Source organism: Bidens hawaiensis, unplaced genomic scaffold, assembly GCF_021521415.1.
Source record: "Bidens hawaiensis isolate Kalapana, Puna unplaced genomic scaffold, B.hawaiensis_p1.1 tig00031202_1, whole genome shotgun sequence".
In the NCBI taxonomy this organism is placed as follows: domain Eukaryota; kingdom Viridiplantae; phylum Streptophyta; class Magnoliopsida; order Asterales; family Asteraceae; genus Bidens; species Bidens hawaiensis.
Window position 1 is genome coordinate 146,667 of NW_027495257.1, and position 23,049 is coordinate 169,715.

Genomic DNA, 23,049 nt, shown 5'->3' on the forward strand with positions numbered 1-23,049 from the left:
TATAAAATATTTAATTTGTTTAAAAAGCTTCTCGGACAATAAATATCCGAGGGTTTGATTTATAAACCTTTGTTTTATTTATAAAACTTGTTTGAATATTGTTTGTAATATTTTAATAATTTAAAACTGACCCATCTCTACCTTGCGAGCATCTATCTTCTTGGATGGCTATAATTCCTTCCTACCTGTACTAACTTTATTTCCTGTAACATTTGGGGGAAAAAATATGCCAGCGATATGCTGGTGAATCGTTGACTCTAAAAACGTTTTATAAATCTTTCTTTGACTGACAAGATAGTTTTCGTGAAACAATCTAAGCAGAAACGTCTATTATTTCTGGGATTTGTACCACTTGCCATACATAAAAAATTACGGTTCTCCGGGAACTGACGCCCTTTGGGAACTGCCGCCCATTGGGAACTGAAGCCCATTGGGAACTGATGCCCATTGGAGAACTTTTATTATGATCTCTAGTCTGCGGCCACGTAGCCTTGAATGATAGACTAGATTAATTATGTTTGGATCCAGACACATGTGTACTCGGTCTGATTTTGTTTTATTTTCTATTTTGTGTTTTAATAAGGATCACGTAATCCCATAAATCTTTATTTGACTGTTTTTGTTTAAGATAAACAACCCGTTTATCTTGATTGAAAAAGGTTAACGTATTCACCTATGACTATCTGTTGTGAATGATGTGGTGATCTCGTTTGAAAACCTTTATGAATGAATGATTGATTGATTGATTGATTGATCTATAATAAAATAGGTTTATATAAATACCCGGATCGTCTCTTAATCCGGCTACAGACCTTTAGTCTGGTTTTGATAACTTAAACCTTGATTGATCATTTGTTTGTATAAGATACTTTGGACATGAATCCTTTATCTTTATTTGCTAATCATGTGCTATGTTTCTTCTTCAAGAAGAAATGTCTATGATATGCTTCTTCTTCAAGAAGAAACGTCATTTGTCTATTACCTTTGTATATAAAATCTTATGTTTCTTAATCATAAAGAAACACTAGTTTTTGACTATACCTCTTGTAGGTAAAACTTATCTTTCTTATTCTTGAAGAAATATTATTTTAACTACTTCCTCATGTATGTGAATACTTATATCTAACCATAAAAAAGTTATGTTTTAGTTATAACATTTGTTTATATAAAATTTTGTATTTCTTTAATTATAAAGAAATCTTATTTTATTATTTTCTTTTAATTTGATCAAGGTCTAGGCTATACCCCTTATTAGGGTCTAAGCCTTGAGATAATAATATTTTATTTGGACAGAACCCCTACCTTGCTTAGCTTATTATTTTATAGATTCTCGGGCAGCACTTCGACGCTTGCACGTATATTGAGAATCTTGATCAACAACTCTTCGTCATGCAAATCGAAGCAACGTTCGGGGGTCGTCGGGTCGTGCACGTACTTCAAGGCGGAACGTCGGGTCGTCTAGGGTCGGCACAGTTTACGAGGTCGTCACGCGCTACGAGGTTGGCGCTCAAAACGAGGTGCGTCGGTCATCGAGATTGTCGGTACGAACTTCGAGGTGTCATTGGTATATGGTACGGATTACGAAGTTATAATTGTCAGGTCGGTGGCACGGAAATCGAGGTAGAGAGAGAAAGTTTCTAGAGAGAGAGAGAGGGATTTTGGTGTGTAAATGAAGGTGCCAAAGACCCCTATTTGTAGGCTGGTTAACGAACCCATCGCGATACGCGATGGTTGATGAAGACCCCGTCGCATATCGCGACGTAGGGTTGATGACTCGTCGGTAGCTTCGCCAGGTGACACCACGTGGCGGACGCGGTGCCACGTGGCAGGACATGGTGCCTCTTTGTGACACGTGGCGGGACACGTATCTCACTGTCAGACCACGTCATCGTGATACGCGATGACGTTTGGTTTTGGTTCGTCGCGTATCGCCGACAGCCCGTTTCTTGGGTTTTAAAAATATGCCCATCGCGATACGCGATGTGTTTCTTTCTGCTCCGTCCTTGGACTTTGAGATTTGGTATTTTTGGTCAGAAATTTTCGTGATGTTACAGTAATCTTCCTGGGGGTCAAGGGAGGTCCTTATAACAAAAATCCGTTGATAATTACTGCCCTCATAGGTCATTACCATTCACATTATGTCTTATTTGATACTAGAAGTACCTCGGATATAATGTATGAACCATGGTTGTAAAAATCGCGCCTAGGCGCCGAGTACTCAACGAGTAATCCCCGCCTAGGCCGACTTCTCGGTGAGCCATCCCCGAGTAATCTCCGACTAAGGCCAAGTACTCACCGACTAAGGCCGAGTACTCCCAACTCCCCAGTCGGCCGCCTAGGGTCCGCCTAGCGACTTTTGCAACCTTGGTATGAACAATGCTTTGCACAAATTGACGAAGAAGACAAGGTGAGGTTGAAGCCATTTCATGCACCTGTGTCTGGCTTTGGAGGTGAGGTGATGCATCCACGGGGAGTAATTTCTTTTCCGGTCACACTCAGTGACGGAAAAAATTCAAGAACTGAAGATGTTGAATTCTTGGTTTTACCAGTTAAGTCAAAACACAACATTATTTTGTGGTGTGAAGCAATCAGAGATTTCAATGGCCATCCTTATACAGCTCATGGTGAGGTATGGGTTCCGACCCACACTGGAGTAGCGATTATTTACATAAATCATCATTGCTTTGCAGCAGAAAGTTCAAAACCAAGCAAGATGCCAAAACAAGTTAAAAGAACGGAACCTGAGAAATGGGTGTTGAACAAAATGTTCCCTGATCAGATGATTGTGATTGGGCCTGCTATCTTTGAGATAGTAAGAACATTTTTGAAACAACTGTTGACAAAAATTATGGACGTATTTTCTTGGCAACCCGCGGACATTACTAGTGTCCCGCGGAAGACTGCAGAAGCTAAGAGTGAATCCGAACTTTACGCCAATTGTTCAAAAGTAACGCAAGATGGGTCCCGAGCAGACCAAAGCTATGAATGAACAGGTCCAAGATCTTTTACACACTGGAATCATCCACAAAATTAAGTATCAGACTTGGTTGGCTAATCCGGTAATTGTTCCCAAAAACAATGGAACATGGCGGATGTGCATAGATTTCAAAGATCTGAACAAGGCATGTCCAAAAGACTGTTACCCTTTGCCCGAGATTGAGTTTAAGGTTGATGCGGTAGCCCCGTTTAAGTTCAAATGTTTTCTCGATGCCTATAAGGGTTATAATCATATCTGCATGGCGGCCAACGATGAGGATAAAACAGCATTTCGCACAAACCAAGGCACATTCTGTTATAAGATGATGCCCTTTGGGTTGAAAAACGCAGGTGTGACGTATCAACGACCGATGGACGAAGCCTTTAAGGATCATGTTGGACGAAACTTAGAGGTTTACATGGATGCTCTGGTTATAAAAAGCATTGAAGAAGACCAAATGCTACGGGACATAGAAGAAATGTTTGATACTCTGAGAAGGATCAACATGATACTCAACCCGAGTAAATGTTCATTTGGGATGGAGGAAGGAAAGTTTTTGGGCATGATTGTCACGGGTGCGGGCTTCAAAACTAACCCAGATAAAGACTAGGTAGTGGCCCGCATGCCTTCACCTTCTTCCCTCATGGAGGTGCAAACACTCAATGGAAGACTTGTTGCTCTGAACATATTTTTAGCTAATCATGCGGCTAAATCTCACCCATTTGTGTCGACTCTAAGGAATTGTTTAAAGAAAGCACATTCCAAGTGGACCGCAGAAGCCGAGCAAGCATTTTTAGAAGTTAAAAAGTGTTTGATGGAATTGCCTATCCTAACAGCAACACATGTGGGAGAGCCCTTGACGCTGTATTTTTCGACATCTGATATCGCCATTGGGGCCGTGCTGCTAATAGATAGGAAAAATGTTCAAACACCAATTTATTATGTCAGTAGAACTTTGACAGGGCCAGAAACCAGATATTCAATGCTTGAAAAGCTGGTTCTAGCACTGGTCTATGCCGCCAGGCGCCTCCGCAGATACTTCCAAGGCCATCCCATCAATGTGTTAAGGGGGTACAAGTTGAAAAATGTATTGAGCAAGCCGGAATTGTTCGAATGATTGGCAAAATGGGCGATAGAATTGATCGAACATGCAATTGAGTATAAACCCAGACCTGCGATCAAAGGACAAGTAAAGTAGACTTCGTTACAGAGGTCCCGCAAAGCAAAGAAGAAGAATGCTTAGTCGAGCAGCAAATTCCGATTCCTCCGGAACGAGAGCAGGTTTGGTCACTGTTCACGGATGGGGCTTCAAGTAATGAAGGATCAAGCGCAGGCCTTAGATTGGTTAATACCGAAGGCCATGAGTTTAGTTATGCCATAAAGTTGGACTTCAAAATTACCAATAATGAGGTAGACTATGAAGCTTTCTTGGCAGGCCTGCGGATAGCCAAAAAACTTGGGGTAAAGCATTTAGAAGCGCGGGTGGATTCTATGCTGATTGCGGGACATATCAATGGGACTTACGAGGCAAAGAATGATGTGATGGCTTTGTACTTATCGCAGGCAAAGGATTTGAACCTTCAATTTTTATCGTGCAAAGTCATTCACATCAAATGAAGTGAAAACAAGTCGGCGGATGCTCTTAGCAAGTTAGCTTCAACGAATTTTGAACACTTTGCTAAAGGCAATCGTGTAGAAGTCCTTGATTGACCATTTGTTCCGCAGAATCAAATGTTAATGACGCAAACCAGTGTTGAATTCTCGATGACGCCAATTACGGCTTACTTATCATCAGGAGTTCTCCTGGAAGAGAAAGCTGCAGCCCGGAAGATAAAACAAAAAGCCTTGAATTACCAAGTAAAAGATGGTATCTTATACAAAAGATCCTTCCTCGGCCCACTTCTAAGATGTGTAGACGCCGAGGATGCGAATTATTTGATAAGAGAAGTTCATGAAGGTATTTGTGGTCTTCATGCGGTTACAAGAATGGTCATGGCAAAACTCATGAACGCCGGGTACTATTGGCCAAGGATGCACATGGACGCAGTGCAAGAAATCATAAAGTGTGATTCTTGCCAGCGCCATGCCCCCAATACTTTGTGTCCAAAAAATGAGTTAGTGCCAGTAACATCTGCTTGGTCGTTCCAAAAGTGGGCGATCGATATCATGGGTCCCTTCCTAGAAGCCTCGGGACGTGTCAAGTGGGTAGAAGCCAAGCCGGTGGCTTCCATCACTGCATCGAGCATCAAGAAATTCGTGCGGGAATTCATAATCTGCCGTTTTGGCCTCCTGCAAGAACTAGTTAGTGATAATGGAACTCAGTTCGCAGACAGCGGGTTACAAGCATGGTTGAAAGAACTTCAGGTCACACAAGTATTTACTTTTGTAGCCCACCCGCAGGCCAACGGCCAAGTCGAAAGAGCGAATAGATCCATTAAAGATGGAATCAAGGCACGATTAGGAGTTAAACGAACTGGATGGGTAGAAGAATTGCCCCATGTACTTTGGGCTTTCCGCATCCAGAAAAAATCATGCAATTCCGAGACACCGTTTAGCCTGACTTACGGCACTGAGGCCATGATTCCAGCTAAAATCGGGGTTCCATCCGCATGAATGTTGATGAATAATGATAACGAAAAAGAGTTGCGGATGAACCTTGACCTCCTAGAAGAAAGGAGAGAGTTAGTAGTGATCCGCGGGCATAATTATAAACATCAATTACAAAAGTATTATGACTCACGGGTTCAGAAATGCACTTTTGATGCGGGAGATTTTGTCTTCCGCAACAACGAAACGTCAGGTCAGGAACCTCCGAGTAAACTGGCCCCAACTTGGGAAGGCCCTTATAAAGTAAAAGAAGTATTGTCAAAGAGTGCATACAAGTTGGAAAAATTAGACGGGACTGAAATTCCCAGAACATGGAATGTTGCACAATTGAAGAAATGCTACATATAAGCAAGCTCTGTTATTACTTACTTTATATTTGGCCAGCGCGCCCTAATAGATTAATAAAAGAAGTCATCTAATGGCATCATTTGTAATATATTTAGGCCTGTGTGCCTTTCTTATTAAAAATCTTGTTTCAATTTATCTACAAGTCTTAAGTAGACAAACATTTCCTGGTCCGCGTGCCAAAAAGGACCCGCGGGTCTTTAACAAAAATTTGCGTAATCCTTTATTGACAACTAAGAAGATCCTACAATCTAACACTTATATTATATACACAAGACAAAGTGTGAAGGAAAACTTCTTATATTTAACAAGTCAAAAGAGGATTACATGAAAAAGGAGGAATACATATGATCAGTTATACAAGTCTCTAAAGTAATAGTAAAAATTATAACGGAAGATCCTCGTCATCACTGTCCGCGTTCGGGTCCTCTTGATCCTCCTTACCTTCCTCATGACTAACGGCAAAATATGCCTTCAATTGGTCAACAACATCATCCTGATCGGCAAGCTCTGACATAGTTTTTCAATTTGAAATGTAAGCTTGTCGAAAGCTTCCGTCTTTTCAGCGTATATCCTTGCAGTATCTTGGCCATAAAGCTCAAATTCTTCAAGTGGGCGTTTTTCTTTAGCAAACTGCACGCCTTCGTGAAAACTTGCTTGGCGGATAGCTCGTGAAGATGCAACAAGCAACGCTGCAATACAATCCCCAAGCTCAGCACCTTCATGAATGTGCTCGACAACCTGAAATAGAAGAAATATAAGAAAACAGTAAAGATAACATCCATCATGTGGAGGTAAAGAAAGAAGAGGTTACCTGAGGAAATCCTTCCACCATCAGCCATTTCTTGTCCGCTTTGGCCCGAATAACATACATTTTGTGTTCAGCACATTCTATGGCATTTCCCTGTTTTTAGCTGCAAGATTGGCAATGCGTTCATCCTTAGCGGATGCTTCGGCCTTTAAAGTTTTTATTTATTCCAAGTAGGAAGATATAAGATCGTCACGCTCGTCCACCTGTTCTACAGAGCTGCTTTAGCTTCTTCAGCAGCAATTCGATGAATTTTCTCATCCTCCAACGCCTTTTTAGCATCTGATAAGTGCCAATTAGCAGTATTAGCAGCTAGGCGATGGTCCTCAGCCTCTTTCTTGGCTTCCTCAGCCTCCCTCCTCGCTTTTTCCGTCGCGGCCTCCAACTCATCACACGAATCATTCATAGCTAGCCAGCCTCAATAAATTTCCTGACTTGTGGAGACAGCGTTAGCTAGAGTGTAGGAATAAGAGTTCGCTAACTCGAAACGAGGACGCCCGCTTTGGCACTCCCTCTCCGTTGGAGGAATCCCTTGTTGTAGATACTCATGACATACGTCAGTATCAGAAAACAAGGAACCCTGACGCACTGACAAGTGCGGGTGGTATACCAAGGGATCCTCATGATGATGTGACGTGGATGCTTGAGGACCGCTAGCAATAGCACTTGGTCCCTCTTGATTGGCATCACGAGAAGAGGAATCAGGAGGTGTAGAAATAATAGGCTCTTTAGAAGCATCATTATGCACACCCTTTCCAGGAGGAGTGTCCTCTATTGTGATGGGGTCCTTAACAATCTTTGGTGGCGAATTGGGTGCAGCCTCTGACGTAGGTTTGGGCGGCATTACAGGTAGAGAGCCGGGTGGAGTCGTTTTACCTTGGTCTTGAGGACCTTCAGGATCTTCCCTGGTAGTATCTGAAAAATACTTTACTTCATCAAAAAGATGTATCACTAAGAAGAAATAGTTGAAGTATAAAAATATCAAGAATTTCACCTAGAAGAACCTTTGTTGATGCAAGTTGATGGATGCGGTCCCCCAACTTCATCTTCTTATGTTTCTTGGGAGCGGCGGGTTTGGACAGATGTGACTTGCCCTTCCCGGTTGGTTTTGTTGGGTCTTATACAAGATTATCAAAGTTCAAGTTAACCATATTTAACAAGAAAACGCAACGGAAGCTTAGATTTTAAAACTTGTTTTGAACATACCATTATGTTAAAACTAAAACCCAAAGAACAAGGATCAATATTACAAGAACAAAATGCTCACAAAATGTAAGTTGTACCTTCTTATACCTTATAAGAAGATGTAGATGGATGAAGGAGATGATGTCTTCAAATGGCAAGGTTGCAAAGGAGAAACCCTCAAGCTTTGTATACCCCAAGCTTTTGATCAACAACACCAACTTGTTGCTAGGATTTTTGACACTTTTACAAGCTCACAAAACACCCACAAAATGCTCAAATGAGCCGTGGGTTTTGAGAGAGAAAGAGAGGATCCTTTTTACTTGAAATTCAAAAATTGAGACAAGATCAAAAATTGCATGTGTTGTGAATGGAGGAGTATAAAGTAGTCAACACAAGAAGACAAAACCTTGGACCCTCCACCCACATGGGGTGGACGGTTATTATTATTATTATTTTTTTTGTTTTGTTTTAACCATTTAAAACATCTCCATTCATTTTATAAAACTCATTTTTATAAAATGTACATACATTTATATAATTATTTAACCAATTAAATAATTAATTTATATAAACAAATTATCCAGATAATTTATTTAAATCCTCAAGTGTATTTGTTTAGAGAACCAATTTTCTAAACACGTAGTGTTCGGTATTCGTTTAAATGATCAAATCATTAAAAGAATACATTTGGTGTTGTCTAGCTTGTTATTGGGTATGACCCGACTTGGATCAAACACAGTTAGCCACATTAATATAAATATGTGTCTCGGGCATATGAAATTCCAACAGGTTTGGAGGTATCCGCATCACCAGTCTGACGCTCATCGTCATCAGTAACAACATTAGCAATGTCTTTCCCCGCGCCCACATCTTTGTTAGTAGATGGGTTTTCCTTCCGTTTGAGGGTCAGACCTGCAATTGCACGCATGATGCCCTCAGCGTCAGTAGTATCAACAGATGACTCTTCTTCTTCGCGGGGTAATGACTCCTCACTAGAATAAATAAGCACTATCACCCCGCTAGAAGTGGTGCGGTCAAAGGACGAGGTTTTAAAAGTCCCTCACCTTTCGCAAGCATCTCCTCACCTTTTGCAAACATCGCCTCGGATATGACAGGTTCCAGGCGTAAGACGGTGGAGAACAAAAAATTGTTGCGGGTACGATCAAGGAAGGGTAAGTCCTTGGGATCTATGGGGCGACGAACCATAAGTCCCTCCACTTGATTCAAAAGCGAGCTTAAGATTGATCCCTCACCTGCACAAACAAACAGTTAAATACCTAAACAGACTTTCAAAAAAATAAAAGTAAACTTACTTTTATTAGAATTTTCGTAGAATGGTTCCAAGTCTAGAAAGGGCCACAAGCGACTCATTCCAGCGCATACCAATGTTCCCTCATGTATCGCGTGCATGGGAGTGGGAGTACGAGTCAACCTCTTGAACCACTGAAGGCCTGCATGAGGAGCACACGAACCTCCGGCATGATGTCATCGGCCTTACGGTAAACCATCGGAAAAGGAACGACTTCCTCCCGGATCCAAAAAAACTTGGGTCGCCACTCATGTAAACTCCGGTACCATTAGGTGCTAATGATGCCTTTCCTCGTGGTAGCCCAACTATACCATCCGCACGACTTGCCATTTTGTAAAAAACGGTGAATTTATCGAACGAAGGCACCAAATTATGAGCTTGGCAGCAGAATTCGAAGTTACGAATCCTCGTCAGTCCAAACGGATGGACTTGTGACAAGTGAACTCCATACACTTTCAAGACGGCCCCAACAAACTTCGTCAACGGAAATCGAAGATTTCTAGTGGTAAAATCCTCCGCGTATAGGGCCATCTTCTTCGACGGAGGATTGTTAGCGGTAGAACCAGCGGCTGGGTACTCCGGTTCCCATTCCGGTGCTAATCCGAAAACAATATTATCAATAGAAGGACTGCTTTTCCTTTCTCCGGCCATTATCACAGCATCACTCGTGAAATATTTGCAAAGGTTAGATCTGGAATGCAAGAGAAATATCAGAAGGAAGAGAAGTTTGAAAGTGATAAGGATGGAAAGGATATGGGGAACACCTTATTTATACCCATCGCAATTAATGTGATAGGAGTGTTTCCAGTAGAGAGAGAAAGTGTTATCCAACCAAAGGATGACACGTCAGGAGAGAAAAACGAAAAAGTAAAAAGATAGCAGGAAGCTGACGTACGTGTCGCTTCAATTTTCCCGTCATCGTTTTTCTAACACGTCATTTTTTCTACTCCCACTTGCAAGTTCAAAAACATCCAAAGAAATATCTCAAGTCTAATATATCACAAATATTACGAAAAGATGAGAAACTTCTTTTATTCATACAAAAAGACAATTACAAAGTCAAAATAAAATTACAAGTCATAAACTATTCTCTGGATCCGGAGCGGATAGGTCTTCTGGTTCTTGGGCCTTGGAGGATGGCGTGTCTGGTTTTGGGGAAGTTAGCGGAGTAGGCGGAGTGTCTTAAGATTCTTTCTTTAAATACTCCTTCAGGCGATAAACGCCTTCACCCGCCGCTGCAAATTCTGGTAACATGTCCTGAAGAGGAAATGACAGATTGTCATACTCATTCAGGCGCATGTCATATTCCTTATGGACATTGAGGCCATGCAGCGGATGCTCCTCAACCGAGCGACCAGCACAAGCATACTCTAAACCATCCTCGAAGCCGATCACGCGGCCAGATTGAGAGGACGTGTTGAGCAAGATAGCCAAGCTATCTGTCAACTCAGGCCCTCCATTAATACACTTGATGACCTGTTAAGAAAGAAACACTTCCAAACATCAATGCAATAATGAAAATTGACGAGGAATGATAACAGGAGGAAAAGGGATAACATACCGAAGCAATACCCTCACTTAAGAGCCCTTGTCGTTCTTCCTCGGCACGCTTCGTTCTCTCTTGCAGCTCATGATACCCGTCAGCCATGTTCTGGTTGTTTTCTAAGTATTTGGCTGCACAGGCTTCTGCGTCATCACGCGCTTTCAGAAGAGCGTCGTATGCTGCTTGCATATCGGTAGCCCTCTTCTCATTACGCTCCGCATGTTCCTTCAGCAACTTGGATTCCGCCTCGTAGCCTTGAATAATGGCACCTTGGCGGGTCACTTGAGCTTCCAAGGCAGTGTTCGCTTCAAGTTCCTTTAGCCAGATCTTCCTTCTGTCGCTGAGCCTCTTCCAGAGCAGCTTGAATGATGGTGTTCTGCTTCTTACAGGACTCCTCCCCAGGATTCCTCATTCCATAATAATCTGATGTTGAACGTTGGGAATGAGAAGCCTCCCCTTCACTCGTTGGAAACGGTGATAAGGAAATAGAAAACCAGGGCGGAGAATGAGGAGGAGGAATAAGAGACTGACGCAGAGATTCCTGCGTCTTGGTCGCCTCGACGTCTGTAATCGGTTCCTTCCCCTTGGAACCGGAAACATCTTCAGCTGCGATGAATGTGGGAGGAGGAGACGACGATTTTTCAGTCTCTAGCGGAGGAGGTGTTGGTTTGTTTGTCTCTGGTGGAGGAGATGGTGGCTTCTCCGATGACACACCCTCACCAGTAGCTCCACTTGGTTCTACAAGTAACAAAGATAACATTTAAGTATGGGAAAGAGAAAAAAAAGAAGACGAAGTTTTCATATAAACTTACTAGATAATTCTTTAATGCGATCGGCAAGGCTGATCTTCTGCTTTTTCGGGCGATGAGCCCGGTGCTTCTTCTTCACAGGTTCCTCCTCAGCATCCGCGTGGCTTATTCATGCGTCACCTTCCTTGGAGGACCATTGTTTCCTCTTCCGCTCTGGCTCTGTCGATGCATGCGCGACAAATGAAACATAAAATGTATCATCAGTATATCCTTCCTCGGAGGATGATGATTCGTCACTCGATAACAGAATGACGATCACTCCATCTGAAGTAATGGCATTTAATGGATGAGGGTTAAGGATATACGCACCTCTTTGGAAAATAGCCTCCGAGGCTATCGGTTCGGCGCACACCTTGGTGGGGAAGAGGAAGTGGTCTCGGGTCCTGTCCTGAACGGGTAAGTCCTTTGCATCGCGGATGCGTTTCTGCGGACAACCCATATCGTCTATAAGGGTACTCAGCATGGACCCTTCACTTGAAATACATGTAATAAGGATTAAACAAAAATCTCACAAAAAACAAAATCACCGAAAGTCATAAAGGATTTAAGACTACCTCTCATCCACATTTTGAAAAAAAGGTTCCAATTCCGGGTATGGCCATAGACGGCTCATACCCGCCCACACTAAGGCTTCCTCCGGAATGGCCCGCATGGGGGTAGGCGTTTGCATCAACACGCGGAGCCACTCCTGGCCCTCATAAGGAGCTATAATGACGTCCGGTATCGGCTCATTAGCCGGACGATGAACCATGACGGTGGGTACAACCTTCTAGGAGATCCAGAAAAACATAGTTCTCCACTCGTGCGCACTGTGGGGCGGTTCGGTCCCGATGACCCTTTTGGGAAGAGGAACGAAGCCGAACCATCCGCCGCGATTGTTTATCCGGTAAAAAACCGGAAAACGATCGATACGAGGAACCATATCGTGCGCCCTGCATACGAATTCGAAATTTCGAATCCGCATGAGCCCGAACGGGTGCACCTGGGAAAGATGGATTCCATAGGCACTAAGTATATTCATGAGAAACTTGGTTATCGGAAACCGGAGATTCCCATGAGAAAAATAGTCGACATAAACCGCCATTATACCAGCAAGAGATTTTCTAGCAACAGGGAACTCCGGCCCCCATTCTTCCGGTATCCCATACGTTCGGATAATCTTCTCAGACTCAGCCCGTTTCCAGCTAACTTCCACAGTATCAATGTTTGGAGACGATGACACCTTTCTATCACCAGCCATTGATTCGATGGTAAAAGGAAAATAACAAGCAATTTTGAATAAAGGTAATCGTGTAATCAGGAGTTCGAGAGGAAAAGATAAAAAAGAAATATGAAATCAAAGACGATAAAACTTCCAAAGAGAGATAATCACTACTATTTATACCCATCGCAATAAATGCGATGGGATGCGAACAGTGGATAGAGAAAAGCACGGTCCACTCAGACGACGCCACGTCACGCGGGAAATCCAAAAGAGTGAAAAAGGTGTACAGTTGGGTACAGTGACAGCTGGCATAAACGTCATGTCTCATGTTCCCGCGCCTGCAAGATGTCACGTCACCCCTCTCTTATGGCTATCCACCCAAATACAGAAAAAATCTTTTTTACACTTCAAAAATTCAAAAATCCACCCAAAAATCTTAAAGTCCAAAATTTCACCCCGCATAAAATTTACACGGAAGAAACAATGGACTGGGTGGACTTATAGAGGTAGGGTACTAGAAAGACCCAAATACCCTTAAGTATCACCGGTGGGTCAGAGGGAAACTCTTCATATACCACCCGCGGCACGTATAGATCACCCGCATGACTCAAAGACAAAGGAAGAACAATGGTACATCCTAGAGACTACGTGCGGGAGGATCCATACGCCCTCAGAAGTCATCCGCAGGGTAGAATTTTCACCCACAAGGATGGCCAGAAGGCAGCATCATATAACAACTGTAATTAACCAACGTTTTTCTAGAAGATTTACCAAGATCCTTTCTTGGGAAATACGTGAACTCTCAGCCAATAAAAAGAGGACAGCTAGCCAGGTTCTTACAACCATGCACATGGCCAGGTTTATCTCGTCCTATCACAAAGGGACACGTGTCCAGGTTGTTACAACCATGCACATGGGCCGTATAGCTCAACCTATCACAGGAAGACACGTGTCTAAGCGGTTACGAAAGCATCTTCTAGAAATGGACAGTTGGGCCAATTATATTCCCACATCCTTCGACTATAAATACCTTCACAATCTCCGTGAGGTATTTATTCACTTCCAACTATCTACTCTAAATACTCTAAGTACTTTATCTTCACAGGAATAGTACTTATTCTCACGCCGGTGGGTGGTTACAAGAAGACCCCCCCCTCTTGTCCTTCCCGTAACGAGCTCACGGTGTCTGTTTGGCAGGTGTCTGTCATTGGACTTGGGATATCAGACTCGTATCGTTGTTAGTAGTTGTTTGTACCTTACCCTGTGGATTGATTGGATCAAAGACCTGTTAAGGGGATTAGATCCGTGTTTCTTCAAGGCCTAATATATTACAAATTTATTAAGGAAACTATGGACTTGAGTGCAGGACAAACGCTTCCTCTGACTGAACACTGGATCCGCCCCACCCCTGGATGTAATTACAACAGTTACATTAACTCCTTTTGTAACACTGAGATGCTCACCCAATCTTTTTGTCGATGCGACACATATATAAAGAAATTGCTTGTTCTAACTTCATACAATGAATTCATATTTCGAATTTCACATAATTTAACTTCTTGTTTTTTTTTAATTACTTTCTCTCTTATCTAAATATTGATTTCATTCCACCAAAATACTTTAATCTAAAAGTAAACTTACATCATTTTGAAAATTATTCCGGCCACATAAAATTTTAAAGATCTTACTAAGATTATTATCAAACCCAAATTAATTGGTCATAAATGATCACATTTCAACATCATCTTAATTTTAACACATTCTTATTATTTTTTTATTTCTTTTAAACCCAAATTTTTAAATCAAAATAAATGACACATTATATCTTGGGTAATTATCAATCATCTTCTACCATCAGTCTCTCTTCTTATAGTAATGAACCAGCCGTCTCTTCAAAAAGATCTTGGTCTTTAGTTTAATTACACAAATAATAAATCAAATTGTTGATTATGTTTTAGGGAAGATAGTGCATCATAATATATATATATATATATATATATATATATATTCAGTAAAAATATGTGTATGTGAGATTGTCCACTTCTACAAATGTCACTAAAGGCCTTTTGGGACTATTTTGACGGTCACAATGTATAAAAGCCAAAATTTATAAAAGCTTACACTTGACGCAGGTCTGTAAGATTAGCAATACCCCTTAACAATATTAGTTTGTAAGAATATATTATAACTTTCCCACCTTTTCTCCCTCCATTTTCATTTTTCCCTCACAAAACTCCACCACAGTGCATCTCTAAAACACCACCGCTGCACCTCCTCGGCGTCACCCACAAGACCACCACCGCTGCACCTCCTCAGCGTCACCCACCAGATCACCACCGTTGCACCTCCTCTCCATCACCCACCAGACAACCACGGCTGCACTAGGTTGCAGCTCAGGCCATCAATTCATTTGTGTGTAGGTAGGTTCAGTTGAATTATGCACTGATTTGGACGTATATGAACCGATTTATACAAATTTACTCAATTTGATGGTGATTTAGGCTTAATATGAATTGGTTTTCGTGTTAGCTGGTTTAATTAAAACTTATTTGTATGTTTGTATGTAGATTTGCGCTTAATATGAACTTATTTGTATATATTTGTGTTAATTGTTGTGATTTGAAGTAAATTTTACATGTTAGTTTTTTAAATACAATATATACTTAATTGTGTATAGGTTTGTATGTGTGTAAACGAGCAGAACCCGAACTAGACGTTAAATGTTGTGATTTTAGGTATACTGTGTAAACTAGGGGTGTTCATGGTTTGGTTTCAAACCATGAAACCGTCCAAACCGGTCATTGGTTTGGTTTCACGGTCGGTTGTTTATATAACTTTCGGTCGGTCGGTTTCAAAATTTCAAACCGTAATGAACGGTTTGGTTTATGGTTTATACCGAAAACCGACCATATAAAACCGACCGTAGGATTTAATAATATATATATAATTGTTTAGATATTTCATTATATATACATTTATATAAGTATTTGTATTTTGTATTAAGTTATTCAAAATGAAATGAAGCTAAAAATCTGAACTTGAAAATGGAAGTGGAGCCCTCAAACTCTCAAAATGAAATGAAGTTAAATGTCCAGGCTTTCTCTTTATTGTTAAGTTTTATGTATTTTGGTTGTTCTGGATAGTAGACAACTTTTATGTATTTTGATATCTTGTTTTAAGCATGTATTGTGGACACCTATCCAATTCACCGATTGACATAATAGTGATCATTGTGTAAAAAAGTTTCATTCTAGTATAAAGTTTGATTTTATTTGTTGTCATGGTGTCAACGTAGAAACAAATGGAGGTCGATAAATCGTGAATCTTGTCTAATAGATTATCAAATGTATATGAGAAAGGTGTGGAGGGCTTTTAGAGTTTACGCAAAGCAATAATCCAAAATCAGATGTTATACCATGTCTTTGTGTAAACTGTATCAATTTGTGTCACCACCCTATTGATACAGTTCGTTATCATCTGTTTGCACACGACTTCAACGAAAAGTATAAGGTTTGGTCTTTCCATGGAGAAAAATTTCATGATAAGCCTAGGCTTCCCGACTTTGATTATAATTATACAAGTGATTATGTTTATACAAAGGAAATGCTACATGGTGCGTTCGCATATGCTGACGAAGAACCTGATTCATTGAATTCATTTCTTAAATAATGTGATAAGCCACTTTACGTAAGGTCGAAATATAATGCACTTAGTGGATTATTGATATTCCAAAATCTGAAGGGTCAATATGGCTGGTCTGATGGTAGTTTTGAGGCATTGTTGGGTGCCTTAAATATGTCTTACCATTAGATAATACAATCCCTAGCTCGAATTATGAGGCTAGAAAGTTGCTAAAAGGAGTAGGTCTACAATATGAAAAGATTCATGCATGTGAGAACGATTGTGTTCTATTCTGGAAAGAACATAAGGATGCTTCTTAGTGTCCAACTTGTGGCGCATCCCGTTAGAAGGAGGATACCAAGAGCGTGCCTTCAAAAGTTTTATGGTATTTTCCTCCCATCCCTAGATTTAGAAGAATGCTTTCGTCACTAGACTGAGCGTGCGCTGACCCCGACTCCGCGCGGCCTGACCCGAACTGCACGTGTGCGCGTTGATAAAAGACGATAACGTTGTCTTAACTTTTTTTTGTCCGCTACGTGGCAAGGCCGAGTCATTGGGGAAATCTTCATGGCATTCTATGTTGCTTCGATTATTTGGTCAATGAATCTCAAATACTCACATTTTTCCATTTTGCTATAACTCAATTGCTATTTAGCACTTACCTAGTATTATCTATGCGATCATTTCAAAACAATGATATTTTCCCTTTAAAAGCGAAAGATGTATTTGATATGGTTTGAAAAATATATGATATATAATAGGGAATTCCCCCCCCCCCCCCCCCCCCGTGAGTTTTTGTGGACCAATCATAATGTGCCACTTGCCATTGCTTCCTACCTACCACACGACTTTTCATCTCAAATCCGTCTTAAACGTTTGTTTTCACATCAAATTTAACTTAACGAAAACCAACTTTAACGTGATGTTTCAACTTGTTTCCGTCTCCAACGTGAGTTTTCAAAAAAGTTGATTTTTGAGTTTTTCTGAAATTCATCTCCAAAGATGAATTTCATTTGAATTTCGTCTTATTGAAAAAATCATATTCATCATCTTCTTCATCAAACTCCCACCATTTCTTTCGCCACCTAATGCTACCGGACACCACCACCACAACCACCCACCACCACCATATCGAAACTCTCAAACCAAACAATACGAATAATTTGAAAGCGAAAATCAACATTAACGTAAGCTTGTTACGTTTATTTTGCATAGAATTGCTACTACATATGATTCACTTTTGTCAACATTTGTATGTTGTTGCCACATGAATTTATTAACTTCATGAAAGAAGTCTAATTAAACCCCATTTAACCTGGTAGATCAAGTTTGATGGCAATCTCCTTTATACAAGGGATGTTAGCATTGCATATACAGACTATCAACAAGCTTTCGAATAAAAGCTGGATTGACTATCAAACGTTGATTACCAAGGCTCGTGCCATGAGTGAATCGCATTCTAACAAGCTTTTAATTTGTTAAATCATCATCAAAATTCTAAAGCTCGTGCCATAGGTCATACAAAGCACACAGCCACACAAATAATTGTTGATTGGTAATCAAATGATCTTTTAAAACCACGTGAGGGTTTGGTTTGAGAGTATCGATACGGTGGTGGTGGGTGGTTGTGGTGGTGGTGTCTTGTCACAACCCAACCTACGACGGAAATGTCGGGGCGTGAGCTGATTGCCACAGCTCTCAAGACACTATCATGAAATTATAAAGCGACAATATCTAATTAATTTATTTATTATCAAACAACATTTAAATACAACAAAATAAAGAAAATTACAAATACAAAACCAACTATTCTTGTATATGTTTATTATCCTAAAGTCATCTCTACGTGAGTTTCAATTCAATAAGCAATCAATCTATAACCTGCAAATGCGTACAAAATATATATTTGTCAACAACACAAGTTGAGTGAGTAAAACACTAGTTTAAGACACAACAGTAATAATATATAATAAATAAAGAAAGATGCAAACTGTTCCTATGAGAATAAACAGTTAAACCATAGCATATAAACAATCAACCAAACCATAAAGAAAGTGATAAACCGTTGCCATGCGAATGAGCATTGGTTACCAAAAAATTAGATGTCGGTGAAACAATTGTCAATGCGTTGGACGCTGGCCACTACGACTGTTGTATGATCATACTAGACTGAGAATATGTTGGACCTCTCCGAATGCGATTCAAATAAAGCAAGTAAGCAAATAGCAAGTTATACATAGACTGATATACACACATGGAGTTTGGGAGAAGAGATCGTGCAAGACATGTGGTAAGATGCACGGTGGTGAGTGCAAGTGGGGTAAGGGATCTGATGTGTGCCACAAGTGTGGTAAGGCTCACGATGGGGAGTGCAGGCTTGGGTCGAATTCCTGTTGTAAGTGTGGAAAGGTGGGACATTATGCTCCCGATTGTACTGTAAAACCCGCATGTTACAAGTGCGGTAAGCCGGGCCATTTTGCCAAGGAATGCACCGATGGTGGAGCCGGAGGGAGTGGAAAGAATGATGTTGATCAGACTAGGCCGAGGACCAGAGCTTACATGTTAACCTAGGAACAAGCCAAGCGGATTCCAGATGTTGTCACAGGTACGTTTCTAGTAAACGGTATATCCGCTTCAGTATTATTTGATTCAGGTGCGAAAAAGAGTTTCGTAGCCACGTCATTTAGTATATTAGTTAAAATGAATTGTTGCCAAGTGTCTGAAACCTGTATAGTAGAAACTGCTAGTGACACTTCGGTTAAAATAATGAGGATGGTTAAGGATTGTAAGATAGAGTTAGAGGGACATGAGTTCCCTGTTACTTTATATGTGATGACCTTAGGAGGGTTCGATGTGGTTTTGGGAAGGGAATGGTTTTCTGAGTATGAAGCTCAGATAGTGTGTAAGAGTAGGATAATAAGGTTAAAGTCCTTGGATGGTAGTGCGGTGACGGTTTATGGTGATAAGGAAAGTTATGGGCTTAATGTCATTTCGATGATAAAAGCCGAGGGTTTGTTAAGGCGAGGGTGCGGTGCCTACCTGGCGTATGTTGTCAACGGGTCGAGACGAAAGAAATGAAAGATGTTCCAATCATGTGCGACTACCCAGAATTATTCCCTGAGGATCTTCCGGGGTTGCCACCGGAGTGAGAGATAGAATTCCAGATAGATTTATTACCAGGAGCCCAGCCCGTTGCGAAAGCACGTTACCGTCTAGCACCGTCCGAAATGAAAGAACCGATGTCCCAACTGCAAAAACTCCTCGACAAGGGTTTTATTAGACCAAGTGTTTCCCCGTGGGGCGCACCAGTGTTATTCGTGAAAAAGAAGAAGAAGGATGGAAGTATGAGAATGTGCATAGACTATCACGAGTTGAATAAGCTTACGGTAAAGAATAGATATCCTTTGCCTAGGATTGATTATCTGTTTGACCAACTGCAAGGTTCAAGTTGGTTCTCACGGATAGATCTCAGAACAGGCTATCATCAGCTAAAAGTGAAAGAGACAGATATCCCTAAAACGGCGTTTCGGACGCGGTATGGACACTACGAGTTCCTCGTGATGTCATTCGGTCTAACGAATGCTCCCGCAACATTTATAGACATGATGAATAGGCTGTGTCGGCCGATGTTGGACAAGTCAGTTATTGTCTTCATAGATGATATATTGATTTATTCAAGGAATGAGATTGATCATGCTGAGCATCTGAGAGAGGTATCCGTTGTATGCTAAGTTTTCGAAATGCGCGTTCTGGTTGCGAGAAGTGCAATTTCTAGGTCACGTGATAAATCCTGAAGGGATTACCGTGGACCCAGCTAAGATTGAGGCAATAACGAATTGGAAGACTCCGCAAAATCCGACTGATATACGAAGCTTCTTATGCTTAGCTGGCTACTATAGGAGATTCATCGAAGGTTTCTCCAAGATATCCGCACCGTTGACCGGTATGACCCGAAAGTCGGTAGTATTCAATTGGGGAAAGTTTCAAGAAGAAGCTTTTGAGGAATTAAAGAAAAGACTCACGCATGCTCCAATCCTTGCTTTACCCGACGGTGACGAGGATTTGGTTGTTTGTACTGATGCTTCGCATCGTGGGTTAGGCATCATGATACCATATGGGTGATTGTGGACCGTTTAACAAAGAGTGCTCACTTTATGCCTATACGAGAGGCCATCTCGTCAGAAACATTAGCAAGCTTGTTTATAAAGGAAGTGGTAACTAAGCATGGAGTTCCACTGTCGATTGTGTCTGATAGAGATACCTGATTCACTTCGAGGTTCTGGAAGAAGTTCCATGAAGCTATGGGGACGAGATTGAACATCAGCATTGCGTATCATCCTCAAACAGATGGGCAGTCTAAAAGGAAGATCCAAACCCTTGAGGATATGCTACATGCTTGTGTTTTAGACTTTGGAGGAAGTTGGGATGATCATCTGCATCTAGCAGTGTTCTCCTATAACAACAGTTACCATTCAAGTATTGGTATGCCACCGTTTGAGATGCTTTACGGTAGACGATGTAGAACCCCGGTATGTTGGGGAGAGATTGGTCAGAAAGAGATGGGAAGTTTAGAAGTTGTGCAAGAAACTTCTTCAAAGTTCGATCAGATCAAAGCAAGAATGAAAGCTGCTCAAGATAGACAGAAGTCGTATGCTGATAAGCGGCGACGACCGATTGTGTTTAACGTTGGTGACAATGTGATCCTCAAGGTCTCGCCTTGGAAAGGGATCATTCGTTTTAGAAAAAGAGGAAAGTTGAGTCCGAGGTACACTGGACCGTTTAAGATTATAGATCGTGTGGGTGAAATGGCTTATAAGCTGGATTTGCCAGAATAGTTAGAAGGAATTCATTCAACCTTCCATGTTTCTCATCTGAGTAAATGTCTGGCGGATGACATGTCTCATGTGCCATTAATGGGCATTGAGGTTGATGCATAGTTGAATTATATCGAGCAACCGATTGAGATAGTTGTCAGCAAGGAGAAGCAACTTCGTCACAAGGTTATACCTTTAGTGAATGTTATATGGAAGTATCACAAGGATTCAGATGCTACTTGGGAAGCTGAGAATGAGATGCGAAAGTTTTACCCGAATTTGTTTACGTAAAAATTCCCCGAAACCTCTTTAAGGAGGGAAGACTTGTAACATCCTGATTTTGATAAGATTAATAAAATAAGTTTCGTTTATTTAATAGTGTGTCGTGTATCAGTTTAGATAACAAACTATGAGAGGGTGGGCTTGGACTTTAGAAGATAGAATAAAAGATGGAATGGGCCTTAGGTCCATGGGCTTAAGGAAGTATAAATACCCCTTAAACCCTAAATCTTTCCATTTTTATCCATCTCTACACCATAGCCTACACCATCAAAAACACACACTAACACCATCCAATATCCCGACTCAAGATCCGAAGGTGAAAACTCGAACCCGTTGGTGCTAGATCGTCGTGACGAACCAAAACGACATTGTTGGTGCATTCTGTGACCGTCGCTATGCAATTCTGACCAGCGGAACGCCACAGGCGAAGTTAGCACAACTTCGCCTTAGGCGAAGTTAGAACAACTTCGCCAACGGCGAAGTTGTAACAACTTCTGCCTTAGGCGAAGTTATCACAACTTCGCCTAAGGCAGAAGTTAGCACAACTTCGCCTACTGAAGCCCAAGCCCGTGAAGATTGTCTATATATACATGTGTCGTGTTAGGTTATGTAGAGTGAATCCAGTAATTCAGAGAGTGTGTGTTACAGTTTGAGTGTCAAGAGAGAGCAAGAGAGTGAGAGTCGTGTGAGACGACCCGAGGTAGAGCTCACCTCGGGTCAGTCGTGTTTCTGTTTATGTTACGGTATGTAACGTGTTTTATTATTATATGAATCTGCAGATTTGATTATCCATTCTTGTATTTGTTTGTGTATTTGATCGTGTACGTGTTTGTGTTTTTCGTCTATACACCAATAAACGAGTCTAGGAGGATTCCGCACTCCTAGACCTCGTGCGGATCTCGTATCGATCAGCACCGGGACTAACAAGTGGTATCAGAGCCTTAGGCTCTTACGCTATGGTTCGAGATCTGCGTTTTGGTGTTTTTGGCACGTTTCTGTGCGTTTCTGGCCGAACAGTTCTTCAGGCGAAGTTATTGTTCATCAGGCGAAGTTGCCGTCACTGTTCGTAGGGTTTCAGCGAAGATATAAGGTCTGGCGAAGTTATGAACAGGCGAAGTTATGAACAGGCCAGGCGAAGTTATGAACAGGCCAGGCGAAGTTATGGCCAGGTGAAGTTAAGGCCAGGCGAAGTTATGGCCAGGCGAAGTTATGGCCAGGCGAAGTTAGCAGCCAGGCGAAGTTATGGCCAGGTGAAGTTAGCAGCCAGGTGAAGTTAAAAAAAAAAAAAAAAAAAAAAAAAAAAAAAAAAAAAAAAATTGTTTGGAGTTTTCGTCTGTATGGCCAGGTGTACACGATTATTGTGAGACCGAAGATGTTGTTCCGTCAACGAGTGATCTTGTTATCTCTTGATCTTACGTGTGAACAAATACGTGTCAACTCTGATTTGGAGTTGAGGTTGTGAATGGGTTATTGTTTGAAACTGGATAGTGACACATATTCGGGTGTTTGTGGGAAAGGAAATTGTTGTTGTTCGTGGTGACCAAC

At 41.3% G+C, this 23,049-nt stretch overlaps 1 protein-coding gene across 1 annotated transcript; it reads left to right on the top strand.

Annotated features, from left to right (window-relative positions):
* The first annotated feature begins 3,599 nt into the window (after positions 1–3,599).
* On the top strand, positions 3,600–4,594 carry LOC143581824 (uncharacterized). Its single transcript, XM_077064514.1, has 2 exons — positions 3,600–4,064; positions 4,148–4,594. Exons 1-2 carry the CDS (start codon positions 3,600–3,602, stop codon positions 4,592–4,594), a joined length of 912 nt encoding a protein of 303 aa, XP_076920629.1.
* The last annotated feature ends 18,455 nt before the right edge of the window (positions 4,595–23,049 follow it).

What these genes read in the sequence shown, in the direction of transcription:
- LOC143581824 (XM_077064514.1), top strand. Translation starts at nt 3,600, where the DNA reads ATGCCTTCACCTTCTTCCCTCATGGAGGTGCAAACACTCAATGGAAGA. An exon ending in GGGGGTACAAGTTGAAAAAT is followed by an intron (nt 4,065 to 4,147) that starts GTATTGAGCAAG and finishes GTATAAACCCAG; the next exon opens with ACCTGCGATCAAAGGACAAG.